This window comes from Panthera pardus, unplaced genomic scaffold (assembly GCF_024362965.1).
Source record: "Panthera pardus isolate Hobbes unplaced genomic scaffold, ASM2436296v1 HiC_scaffold_13, whole genome shotgun sequence".
Taxonomy (NCBI): domain Eukaryota; kingdom Metazoa; phylum Chordata; class Mammalia; order Carnivora; family Felidae; genus Panthera; species Panthera pardus.
In genome coordinates, this window is record NW_026526688.1 from 49,093,257 (window position 1) to 49,106,833 (window position 13,577).

At 47.2% G+C, this 13,577-nt stretch overlaps 1 protein-coding gene across 1 annotated transcript in view; it reads left to right on the forward strand.

Moving 5' to 3' along the window:
- The first annotated feature begins 12,612 nt into the window (after nt 1-12,612).
- SCARA3 (scavenger receptor class A member 3) overlaps nt 12,613-13,577 on the forward strand; it is a 50,739-nt gene continuing 49,774 nt past the window's right edge. Inside the window, exon 1 of the mRNA XM_019440851.2 lies at nt 12,613-13,168. Within this exon, the coding sequence (XP_019296396.1) occupies nt 13,162-13,168 (7 nt within the window). The 5' untranslated portion in view covers nt 12,613-13,161. The remainder of the gene's footprint in view (nt 13,169-13,577) is intronic.

Sequence of the window (13,577 nt, forward strand, 5' to 3'; positions counted from 1 at the left end):
GGGCTCAGAGTTGGAAGACGGTGCCCCCAGGAGGGTAGAGCTTGAGTTAACATAAGGCCGCTGGGCGAACCCTCCACAGGGTTCCAGGGGTGCACTGCGCTCCTGAGCGGTTCCCAGTCCAAAATAAAATCTCACGGCTCTTTTCACATTGAACGTGAGCCATTCCTCTTGTTCCACTGAAGTAGAAGAAGCATCAGAAATAATGCGGGTGGGATGGGGAGGGTGTTGTGCTAGAGAAGAGCACCTAGGAAGAAAGAAACGATTTCTCCAACCCCACAGTGACCAACTCCACCCAACTCCCCCCAACTCCACCACAGTGACCCCCGGTGGTCCTTTGGCAGACCTGCCGGCCAGGAGGAAGAAGAAACGTGTTTTTAGCCATGAGCAGAGCGCTCATTTGGGTAACCAAAAGGCCCCCTGAACCTTAAGCAAATTATTGTCCCCATCGACTTGGGGCCCCCGACAAGCAGGGTGGGCTCCATGGGGTGGGACTCGGCAGCCCCAAGCTTGGTTTGGTGGCCATGGCTGCAGTCTTGAGATTCCTCATTGATGTTAAGGGGCCCCAAATTTTCGTCTTGCATCTGGCCTTGCAAATGACATGTCGTCCTGTTTGCAAGGGGGCTCACTCAGTTCCATCTGTCTCAGTTCTGTCTGCTGACAGGAGCTGACTTCTAGACTCCCTTTGGCAGGGGGCTTTGATGTGAAAGAGAGATGGGAGCCTTCACACGACCCCCTGCCACGGAGGGCACCAACCCAGACACCCCTCAGATATAGGTACTGCTTGGGAAAGAAACAGAGCCACCCACTCTGGAACCCCAGGACATTTGCACACCAGGTGAAAAGTCCAGCTGCCTGAAGGTGGCTCTCACACTGACAGGGGAAGAAGGGTAGGCAGAGAGGGATTAGGCAGCCTGCTTTGGGTGGCCGACTTTGAAAACCATCTGAGATGCAAGGGTTTAGGGGAGAACTGTATGGAAGGGGGCTGAGTTTTCTGCTCCCAACTTCAGAGATGCAGCTTGAGGCTCAGTTCCTGATTTCCCAAGGTCCAGGGACGACTAGCTAGGACCCCACCCCTTTTCAGGAGGGAGCATGGATGAAGCTTCTAGGCCTGTGAAAAACTGGAGACACTGGAGCTGGGTGCATGGATTTCTGACTACAGTCTCAGCTCTGCCCAAAGGTGCTGGGTAACCTTGGACCACCACTTGGCCCTCTGGGCCTCAGTTTCTCCCAACAGGACAATGAAGAATCTGCTATGTGTCATCTCTAAGGTCCCACTCAACCTAACCTGAGACAATACCAAGTGTGGGAAGATCAGCCGAGAAGAAAAAAAGAAAAATCCAGTGAAAATGTAGAACAATATTTCTTTCCTGAGGCTTCCTTTTATTTTTCTTAAAAAAAAAAAAAAAGTCTAATCATTAGTAACAGCTACATTTTCTATGGAAACAGCCTCCTCCTTAGCATATCAATGACTGAGGTCACAGGAGCTGTTTTTGAGCACACTCCTTGTAACTTTTCTGTTCTCTGGCTCCCCCAGCATCCGGCCCAGGAGGCATAAATCTGTGATAATTATATTTGTAAAAATCAGACTTTGGAGGACAGGCAAAGAGATCTGCCTTAGTCAGCTGAAGTAGGGCAAGGGAGGGAGAGGAAGAAAGGATTTGGAAGAAAAGAACACGATTCACAGCCTGGACTGTGGTCCCCTGGGAATGATTACTTGATTACTCCAGCTACTAAGCAAACAAGGCTCGGATGGTTTTTAAGGGGAAAAAGTGCACATTTTGAAAGCACCATAAGTGCATTACTGGAGTTTAAATATTCTGAGTAGATCGTAGAGGTCAGCTGGTTCAGCTCTCGCACCATACTCCGATGCTAACTCCCACCACCAACTACAACGTTCCCCCCAACTGATTATCCTGCCTCTGTTTGAATGCCCCCATAACTGGGAGCTCACTACCTGTATGTCAACGGTTGTCTAGAAAAGCTGTTGATAGCATTAGGTTCTTCTGTTGAGTCAGAGTCTGGCTCCTCCAAGGGCTACCAAGCCCAGCGCTGTCTTTTGGAACCATGTAGGAAAACCCAGTCCATCTCCCCGCTGCTAGTCCTTCAGATATTTGAAGGCAGCTAGTCCCTTCTCCCAGTGATCTCCAGGCTTGTGGCTGCCTGCCCCGTCCTTGTTTGCAGATTCCTCCCCAGCCCTTTGGCCTTCTGGACCTTGCCTCTCGCTTGACACTCTGAGCCCAGCTGTGGGCCTGCCAATACCAGTGGGGGCTGACTACGTTTCCCGTTGCCCCAACGCTCTAGATAAGCTTTCATTCAGCTGCTGAGTCACTTGGCTGATTCATAATAGAATTCATCATCTCTTTGGCAGATGCTGCTATTTAATCATTTTGCTCCCATCTTGGACTTGTGCAGTCGGTTTGGGGTTTGTAGCTTGATTTTTTTTTTTTTTTTTTTTTTCCTGGAGCAGGGGATTATCGGGGGAGGGGAGGCAGTAAAGAGCTTTACGTTTATACATTTGTCTCTGTATGCTTTGCCCCATCATCTCTCCCCTGCTCTGCAATATCTCTGTGATGCATCCACATCACTGCCACACTGTCCAGCTAGTGCCACAAGCTAGTGACAGCTTGGCCACCGCCGGTATAACTCGAACAAGCGAGAAATGGACAAGAACGGTAAGTACCCTGGGGCCTGTTATTAACAATTCCTCTCCAGGCTCGAATTATTAAATGAGTATATCTAGTTAATTACAGACCTATGAAAAAAATCATGCATAATAAAATTATATACAGTAAACTCGGCCAACAGCTGATGCAGAGTATCCTGAGTGCTTTTTCAGGGTCTCCCTAAAGTACAGAAAGTTTCCCTCCATCAGTTGCATTTCCTTATCTTCCCATCTAGGGAATATCTTTTTGGGAAAAGGTATGAAACTAGCCTTTCCCAAGTTGCTTATCATAGGAGTAGACAAATATTACTTATACTATCTTCACTGTTACACTTGTTATTGACTGACTATATCGTCTAGATTTCACTCCAGAGTTGGTCGATTCTGTTTATTTATTTATTTGTTTGTTTATTTATTTATTTATTTATTTATTTATTATTTTAATGTTTATTTTTGAAAGAGAGAGAGACAGAGTGTGTGTGTGTGTGAGCAGGGGAGGGGCAGAGAGAGAAGGAGACACAGAACCTAAAGCAGGCTCCAGGCTCCAAGCCATCAGCACAGATCCCGACGCGGGGCTTGAACTCACAAACTGTGAGATCATGACCTGAGCTGAAGTCGGATGCTTAACCGACTGAGCCACCCAGGCACCCCTCTGTCCTCCATCTTATTTCTAAGGTGCTATATGTTAAATTCCCCTTCCTCTACAAGACAGCCCTTCAAACAGTGGAAAACAGTGGTTCTGTCTCAACTTAGGTGTGTTTCCTTATACGGGTCCTTCACTCCCTTCTAATAGAGTGAGGTTCCCAGATACCTCGCTCTGCTCCTTCCTGCCTTGAGGTGCTCCGTTTTGTCACTGTTCCTCTGGTGTGGCTTTAGGAGCAAACACAAGATCCAGCTTCAGGTGGCCAGGCAGGAGGGCAGTCAGACGCTTACAACCTATGATTTGATACTGAGGTCCCTGTGGCCCCAAGCCACCCTCTGCTTCCTTTTATATTATGTCATAACACATTGTGCTTCTCAAATTGGTTTACACTGTCCCCTGGGGCAGGCTGTGGGGTGAGGAAAGTACACAAGGACACAGAAGCATCTGACTACACTTTCACCCGGATTTAGGGCAAAAAGTTAATATTTAGTGAGTAATCAATCTTCCTTCCTTTTCTCCCTTCCTTTCTTCCTTTCTTTCTGTCTTTATTCATTTTTCCTTAAATCTCATGCTTTGAAAGTAATGGATGTCTATTTATACATAAATTTATATTTAGAATGTATAAATGTATATTTAGAGGTGTAATATAGATACATCATATATTACATATCTAAACAAATAAGGGATTTTGCCTGTTTCTTTTCTTTTTAAAAATAAGTATATAAAATCATATTATACATATTGCTTGTTTTTTTCCACATAATAAAACATGGATATCCCTCCAGGTCAATACACAGATAGATTTAAACCATGCTTTTCTGTAGCTACATATTTTATTCAGTCATTCCCATTTTTTCTGTCGCTATAAATGGTGCCACATTAAATGGCCTTTCACATGTATTCTAATATGGTGGTGCCTTTTCTGGTATAAGGGAGATTCTCAAAGTGGAATTGATGGATAAAAGGGAACATGTAGGATAAAAGAGAATTGTAGTCTTCACATTAATCTATATTGCCTGATGGTTTTCCCAAAAGGTAGTGGTAACTCCCACTCTCTCTGAGAATGTACATTTCCTAGGTGATCATCAGACTGGATGCTGCTGGTCTTTTGCATTTTTCCCAGTCTGGTGAGTGAAAATGGCATCTTTACACCTTAATCCCTTCATCTATTATTGTTTTCAACTCATCATTTATTTTATTTATTTAAAAGAATTTTTTTTTTTTTTTACATTTACTTATTTTTGAGAGACAGAGACAGAGCACAAGTCAGGGAGGGGCAGGGAGAGAAGACACAGAATCCAAAGCAGGCTCCAGGCTCTGAGCTGTCAGCACAGAGCCCTACTCGGGCCTCGAACTCACAAACTGTGAGATCATGACCTGAGCCGAAGTTGGACACTTAACTGACTGAGCCACCCAGGCGCCCCTGACTCATCATTTTTTTAAAGATATTATTTTTAAGTAATCTCTATACCCAATGTGGGGCTCGAGCCCACAACCCTGAGCCAGCCAGTCGCCCCTCAACTAATCATTTTTAAAGGAAGTTTCTTCTTCTGTGATTTGCCTATTCACATTGTTTGCTCATTTTATTGGACTTTGATCCCTTTTTCTTATCAATTTATAGGAGCACTTTAAATAAATAAATTTTATGTGTGTGTTGAAAAGTCTTTACCAAGTTATTTTGCGTCTTTTCCCTTTGATTATGGAGGCTTTAAAATTTTTTATATGGTGAAATTTGGTTTTTCCCTTTACAGTTTCTAGGTCTCCTGTCTTGTTTAAGAATGTCTCACTAAAATATAGACAGTTATTCTCCTAATTTTCTTCTAGTTTCCTGTTGTGTCAATGTTTGTATTTAGATATTTCATCCAAATGGAACGTGGGTGTTTGTGGTGTGTGTGGTGTGGTGTGTGTGTGTGTATGTGTGTGTGTGTGTGTCTTTATGGTGTGTGTGTTATGTATGTTGTGTATGTGTGTTTGTGGTGTGGTGTGTGTGTGTGTGTGTGTGTGTGTGTGTGGAGGAGGGAGGTGAGGCAAGGATCTAACTTCATTTTCTTCCAGATGTGCGGCCAATTATGTCAACATGATTTATCAAATAAACTACCCGATTTGTGCTGAGTTGAAATGCCATCTGTGTACAAAATGCCATTTGTCATCTGTGAACTTTCCCAAAATAAATTTGGATCTATCTTAGGACTTTCTAGTTTATTCCTCTGATTTATTTTTTTATTCATGTATAACATATTGTTTTCCTTACATAGTCTTAAAACAATAATTGATATTGAAAAGATAACCTCCCTCACTGTTCCTTTACAAATTTTGTTGGCTATTCTCGGACGTTAAGTCTTCTGTATGAACTTTAATTTTGTGCAGTTCGGGGAAAAAATGGTAATTGTAATGACAGTTGCATGAAAGGTACACATTGGTTTTAGAAAAATTCACATTTTTGTATTCGTTCTTCCAGTGCAGAAACATTACATGTCTAGAAATAGTTTAAACTATTGTTTTTGTTTCTAAATAAATTTTGCCTTTATCAAAGTGAGATCGGTGTATAATTTGAAAATACCAAGTAGTAGAAAAAGTACCAATGCGACACCCCTCTGCCACATTCCCCACCATTCCTCGATGCCAGGCTGCCCCCACACCCACCCCCAACCCAGACAAACATTACTTCTATATAAAAACAAATATGGTTTTGTTGTGATATGGCATGCAACTTTTACATTGTTTTTAAAATTTTTATTTATTTATTTGTCTGTTTTTTTTTAATTTTTTTTTTTTTTTAGCGTTTATTTATTTTTGAGACAGAGAGAGACAAAGCATGAACGGGGGAGGGTCAGAGAGAGGGAGCCACAGAATCCAAAACAGGCTCCAGGCTCTGAGCTGTCAGCACAGAGCCCGACGCGGGGCTCGAACTCATGGACCGCGAGATCATGACCTGGGCCAAAGTTGGCCGCTTAACCGACTGAGCCACCCAGGCGCCCCTGTTTGTTTGTTTTGAGAGAGAGCACACAGGCAGGGGAGGGGCAGAGAGACAGGGAGAGAGAGAGATTCCCAAGCAGGCTCCATGCTGCCTGTGCAGAGCCCCATGCAGAGCTCGATCTCACAAACCACAAGATCATGACCTCAGTGGAAATCAAGAGTCTGACACTTAATCGACGGAGCCACCCAAGGGTCCCTACATCGTGTTTTTTTGTTTTTGTTTTTTTTAATAAGAGGAAAGGTTTCAAAGGTATTTTTGCTACTTCTGTCATTATGGCAGTGGGAAAGTGAGAGAAATCTTGACTGAACATAGCATACTGAAATGTATCAGATTAGAGTTCAAATGTTTCCCCACTTCCATTCAGCTTTGCGCTCCCATTCTCTAAGACATGGCCTAGCATGCAGTAGGTACTTAATAAATGTGTGTTGGGGCGCCTGGGTGGCTCAGTTAAGCGTCTGACTTCGGCTCAGGTCATGATCTTGAGGTTTGTGGGTATGAGCCCCGTGTCGGGCTCTGTGCTGATAGCTCAGAGCCTGGAGCCTGCTTGGGATTCTGCGTCTCTCTCTCTCTCTCTCTCTCTCTCTCTCTCTCTGCCCCTCCCCTGCTCATGCTCTGTCTCTCAATAATAAATAAACGTTAAAAACATTTTTTAATAAAAATAAATAAATATGTGTTAAATGATCTGAATCCATTTTTCAATGAGTGCAGTCTAAGATCCCAGGTTTCTTTTAGTAGTCTTCTCCTATTTGTGATTCCTGTCAACACTGTAACATCCACAAGGTTAGGGAACATATCCCCAGCACTAGCACAACTCCTGGCTCTGTGTTTGTATAATAAATGAACAAAAGCCACGCACGGCCACATATCAACTACATCGTTTTCTCTGAATTCATCCTTTGTTAGAGCAACTGATGGTGGATCTCAATGTAGGGGTTTCAGTTTATTTCCCCTGAATGTTATCTTTTATAAGTGTACTACAGACACCTGTCAAGATGGTTCTGAATTTTGTTCTCCCAGTTTTGAATGAGAAACAAAGAAATAAGCATGCTTCCTGGGTCTCCTCCATCCAGAATGTAGATAGGAACGTCCATTAGGACCCTTCTTAGCACATTAAAAACTCAGTCTCTTGAAGGCCTGCTATAAAGAAATTCCTATGTACCAAATCCTTTGGGAAATACCTTCTTGAAAAGCATCTGTGTCCCTCCAGCTCTGATTATTTCCATTTTAACATGTATGATTCTTTGGACGCCTGGGTGGCTCAGTCAGTTGAGTGTCTGACTTCAGCTCAGGTCATGATCTCACGGTTCATGGGTTCGAGCCCCGCATTGGGCCCTGCACTGACAGCTCAGAGCCTGGAGTCTGCTTCAGATTCTGTGTCTGCCTCTCTGTCTGCCCCTCCCCCCTCTCATGCTCTGTCTCTCTCTGTCTCTCAAGAATAAATAATAAACATTTAAAAAAAATTAATATTTATGATTCTTTACCCCCCCTGGATACACAGGCTTTTCCGGTCCTCTTTGCACCAATGCAAATGATTGCAGGGATCCTTTTCCATTATCCAGTGGATGGTTTGGCTAAAAGATGCTTCTCCTTCCTACACAGCATTAAGGCTCCTTCTTTGCTCATCTATATCCAGCCCCAAATGAAGTCAGCCACTTTCTTCCTGAGTTTATAATTGATTTGGATGAAAAACCTAAGTACTTTGTCTTTGCTAATACCTTATTATGTTAATTTGAAAGATTTGTTCAAGCTCCGATGCATCTTTGTAATTAAACTGTTTCAGGGGCGCCTGGCTGGCTCATTTGGTAGAGCATATGACTCTTGATCTCAGGGTTGTAAGTTCAAGCCCTATGTTGGGTGTAAAGATTACTTAAAAAATTAAAATCTTTAGGGTGACTGGGTGGCTCAGTCGGGCGTCTGACTCTTGATTTCAGCTCATTATCTTTTTTTTTTAATTTTTTTAAATTTATTTTTGAGAGAGAGAGACAGAGAGACAGAGAGCAAGAGAGAGAAGGAGACACAGACTCTGAAGCAGGCTCCGGGCTCTGAGCTGTCAGCACAGAGCCTGATGTGGGACTGGAACCCATGAACCATGAGATCATGACCTGAGCCGAAATCAGACACTTAACCAACTGAGCCACCCAGGTATATCACCAGCTCAGGTCATGATCTTATAGTTTGTGGGATCTAGCCCTGTGTTGGGCTCCACGCTGAGCATACAGCCTGCTTAGGATACTCTCTCTCCCCACCTCTCTCTGCCTCTCCCCCACTTGCACTCAATCTCTCTCTCTCCAAACAAATAAATAAACTTAAAAAACGTACAATCTTTTTAAAAAACATCAAGATAAACTGATTTCTTCAGAACTTCACCCTTACAGAGTTCATAAAATAAGGTATTAGTATGATAATGTGAGGCCCCTTTAAGAATTTCTCAGGCCAGAAGAATTCATATAATATAGCATCACCCGCTAGTAAAGAGTGGTATTACAGGGCACCTCTTGGCCCCTATGTACATTCTCAAAAGTTCTAGTATTGATAAATGTAATGTAAGGCAAGAATCCACAGACATGGGAGGAAACTTAGGTGAATTTCTGGGAGGAAGCAATAAAAGATAGGAAACTTAAGAATTGTGAAAATATCAGATAGTCCAGAGTATGGGCCAAAGAAGGCCAATTTAACACTTCTTGGGACAAATGTCTTCAACTGAGAATGTTGAAGGGTCCCCCCCCCCGCCGCCGCCCACCCCAGGAAATTCTATTTCTTATTTTAAATGGAATCCAACAGAAAAATGGGATTTATATTTTCCTGTACGGCTAGGGCACTGCTCTGTTGGAACTGGCCCCGCGTGACCTTTCAAAAATATTTTACTCCTGTGCAGGCTGGGTGAGCATACCTGCCTTCTAAAGGTAGTTTACTCTTTGGCTTCCAATGAACGATGATTTGGGTGAAGCTCTGGCATGAACAAAGTGACAACAACCCTGCATGGAGTTTCAATCCACTGCATTGGAGAGCTTACTGGGGGAGTAAGGACAAAAATCTCGCCAAGTTCTGGGTTGCAGACGGGTTTGTTAGTGCACTGGAGGCCTCGCCAGCATCCATGTTTCCCCCTCTCCTCACGGTAACCCCCCTAAGGGATGTTTCCCAGCCCCTGCCTTTGCTTGAGGTCATGTGACTGAGTTCCAGCCAATGGAATATAGCCGATGGTGGTGTGTGCCTCTCCTAGGCGTGTGCCAGGATTACCTCCAACCCACAATCCTCCAATCTCTCTCCCCCTTCTACGTCAACCTTGGGGGCTACTTATTAAAGATGGCAGCCTCACAGGACGGAAGAAGCCCCCATCCCCGAGGCAACATTTGTAAGGGAGCCATCTAACCTGCAATGGATTGTGATCTACGTGAGAGATAAACTATTGCTGTGCTGTCATTCAAATCTTGCAGTTGTTAGAACTAGCATTACTTGCTCTGACTACCGTAGAAGCTGCTATCTTGAAATGGGAGGCCACAGTAATAAAAACATAAATATGTGGCCTGGCTTAGCAATTGGGTAGCAGGATGTGAGGAACTTGATATTAGAGGCCGAAAATACAAAAATCTTTGGGGCCTTCTCTAATCCGTTGAAGACCTTAACAGGAAAACAAAACAAAACAACAACAACAAAAAAGACTGACCTCCCCAGAGAAAGAGGGAATTCTGTCAGCAGACTGCCTTTGGACTTGAGCTGCAACATTAATTCTTCCCTGGGTCTCCAGCCTACCGGCTTATTGGTTCTGTTTCCTTGGAGAACTCTGACAAATACAGTGTTAAGTCTACAAAAGTTTGAAGAGAATGCAAGTTTTGAAAGAGTAATTATCTTGGCAACTAAGAGGAAGGTAGCAATTTTAGCAAGCATTGTGAGTTACAGCTACAGCCTGAGAAGGAAAAGTGGAAGCAAGGTCCTAATGCTGGAGAAGAACAGGCTGCGAGAAGAAAGGATCAAAAGCACAGAGGGAGGAATCGAACTTTCGGAGAAAGAGATGTTTTGTGCCTGAAGCACAAGAGAGAAAGGATGGTCTGGGGGGCTCCCTAGGAGGTTCTGTTCTGAGCAAATCATAGCACTGCTCACAAACTGAGGTGGGACTTTGTACCTCCATTAATACACGGGGAGTTCCATCACTAGTGATTCTTTTTTTTTTTTTTTTCCCTCTAAATGACATCTGTTCTATAGCTACTTCCTTTGGCTTTCAGCAGAGTACGGCTTAAGTGCCACAGTCAAATGTCCTCACCCCCTCCCCAGCCCACACACAAGTTAAAAACAGCATTAAGCATTTCTCCCTATCCCATCCCGCCCCCCCCCCCCTTTGCTGTCTCTGCCTCTGTGCTGAAGTCCCAGCCTGAGCCCCATCCTGATAACACCCCCCCTCCCATTCTGGTCTGGGTGGGGATTTTGTTTCAATTGACCCTGGGTCTATCCCTCTGGCTGTTGGTAGAAAATGCCTGAAATTGCAGCTGAAAGGCTTTCACCCAAAGGCTAGTATGATCTCTTAGAAAATCCCTGTCTCCTCCCTTCTTGATCTGTGATCATCCTTTATTCTCATCATTCTGCCTTCCCTCTGAACTATTTTGGAGCCTTGACCCCTTGTGCCTGCCAACTCATCTCCAGCTCTTTCCTGCCACTCCACAGAGCTAGGTCCCCTCTCCCCTAGAGTCCTTTTGGAACTGGAGTTCATCCTCTGAACCTCTTCAGGGCTGGGGTCCAGCTCTGCTCACCCAGGGCCGATCTGCCACCAGACACGGACATATTTCATTTCTTTGCTGATTCATTTGCACATCATAGCAATACCACAGGGTATGTACATCCTCCAAATCCAAAAGGGTAGGGACAGGGGTTGGGGGAGCACTCCCTCACATCAGGGATAGGCCCTTTTTGTCACCAAACATCTTGGATCAAGCCAATTGAGAAAGCATGGAGAAAACCAAAGGTCATTTGCTTGTTCTTTCTGTCAATAAATATTTGACAGATATTTCTGTCAATAATATTTCTGTCAATAAATATTGCCTTCTATGAGAGGCAGTGTGATGGACTGAAGCTATACACACAGGCACTGGATTTAGCCTGCCTGGGTTCGGCTTTCAAGATCTCCACTTACTAGCTACATGACAGGAAGCACATTATTAAATCGCTCCTTGCCTCAGTTAACCTCCGCTAAAAAATGAGGACAACAATTGTGCTTATCTCATAAGGCTACTACGAGGATTAAATAAATTAATACACAGGTAGCCTAGGTAAGGATTCCTTTGATGTGAATATCTCCCTGGTATTTACCAAGCAATTCTCCGACCCAGGCCACAACGCCAGCAGACGGGAGGTAGACTCGGAATCCAGGTTCAAGGAGGACATTGTGACTGCTGCCAGGGAGGCAACATCCTCTCTGAACCTCAGTCTCTGCGTCTGTAAGATGGGCAGCATGGGACCTGGCTCCCTCGCTGGAGGCTGTGGTGAGGTTGTCTTGAGACCATTGAGAGAACGTGCTTTACAAACTGAAACTTGCCTTGACCAGGTGGAGCAGATTAGAGATGGCTGATTGGCTTTCTAATCGGCTGGGATTGTGAATTGGCTTTCTGATGGCTGGCCCCTTCTCAGCTCCTGGTTTAGAGGAAAGTTCTTGCGTTTTGGCCATACCTACTTTACTCCATGGGCCAAGCCGGGCGTGGGCATGGAAGTGTGGGGATGTGGGAAAAGGCCGGGCAGGGTTGCCCCCGTTCTGTGGTCCCCTCTCTCCCTGCACTGTCCTGTTATAACTTTCATCACACCTCAGCCCCCTCACTTGTCAAATTGTTGGCTTTCGTCACCAGATGCAACCTCTTGGGGCCAGGGCTGGTGTGAAGTATTCCGCACACTCCCAGAGTTTGGGGAGGAACCTGGTGTGCGGTAGGTAGGGATCCATTCATGAAGAATGACAAGTGAGGATCCCAGGTGGGAGCCTAGGACGAGAGTCACAACTCCCTGCTAGAGGTCTGTTCCCCTCCGATGGATGTCACTGTTTATACCAGAGGCCCCTCCACGAACAAAATCACAGAATTTGGGAGCGCCTGGGGCCCAGCTCCCTCCGTCAGAACACGGAGGTTTGGAGACACGAAGTGGCTGCTGAGTCATTTGCCCAGCGTGGCGGGGCTGGGGACCAACCTCGCGGGGTCTTCCCGGGACCGAGGGGCTGCGGGGGAGGGGGGCGGAATTTCAGTGCTAAGGCGGAGACAGTCCCAGGCAAACCGGGGCAGGAGAGGCTGGGGCAGCAACCCGGGGAGCCTGTCTTCTCCCAGTACGTCTCCCCCTTAGACGGACGAGGAGACCGCGCGGTCCAGGGCTGAACCCCGCTCCCGCACCCCAGCCCGGCCACGAGGCGGCCCCCGGGGCGGGCGGCGGCTCGGGAGGCGCCTCCCCCGGGCGCGGCGGCCGCAGGGCGGGCCCGGGGAGCCGGCGGGGCCCGGGGTCGGGGGGCCCCCGCGGCGGCACAAAGAGGCCCGCCGCGGCAGTTTTGAAAATACCGAGGAAGTGGATCTGGGCCGGGGCCCAGGGAGTGACGACGAGGGAGGGAGCGCGCGCCAGCGAGCAGGGGGGAGGCGGGAGGCGGGGAGCGCGGGGCGCGGGCCGGCCGCAGACCTCGCCGGCCTCCAGCGGGAAGCGCGCGGGCGGCGGCGGCGGCGGGATGGGCGGCCCGGCGCCCCCCGGCTGCGACCCCGCGGACCCTCCCCTCGGCGCGCCGCCTCCGCAGCCCGGCGCTCGAGCGGGCGGCGCGTAGGGCGGCGAGCGGGTGCCGGCCGAGGACCCGCCGGCTTCACCGCGCGCGCCAGTCCGCAGCTCGAGCCGCCGCCCCGGGGCGCTCCCGAGGCCCCTACCGGAGGGATCATGAAAGGTAAGCCCCGAGCGCTCGAGGACGAGGCGAACCCCGGCGGGACCCCCCGCGCTCCCCTCCCCGCCCGGGCGCGGAGGGGAGGACTCTCGGGGTGGGGCGGGGTAGCCATGGGCTCTCCTGCCCTTCTGAACCTCCTGCCTAAGGCACTGATATGGGGGACGCATGCAGCCCTGAGTGTCTAGAGGAGGGAGAGTTCACACAGTCACCTTCTCACTCCGCATCGCTCTATCCCTAAAAACAGTTTGAACTTCCAGAGAAGTTTCTGGTCCCTTTAACCGGTCAGCGCAGAAAGATGTCACCAGCCCAGCCTTCTGGGTGGTGTAAATCCCCAACCAGGGGACCCATCCTAGAGCTCCCGCAGCCCCCTACCTAGCTTGCCAGGTGCCAGGCCTAGGTACTGTCCTCCAGG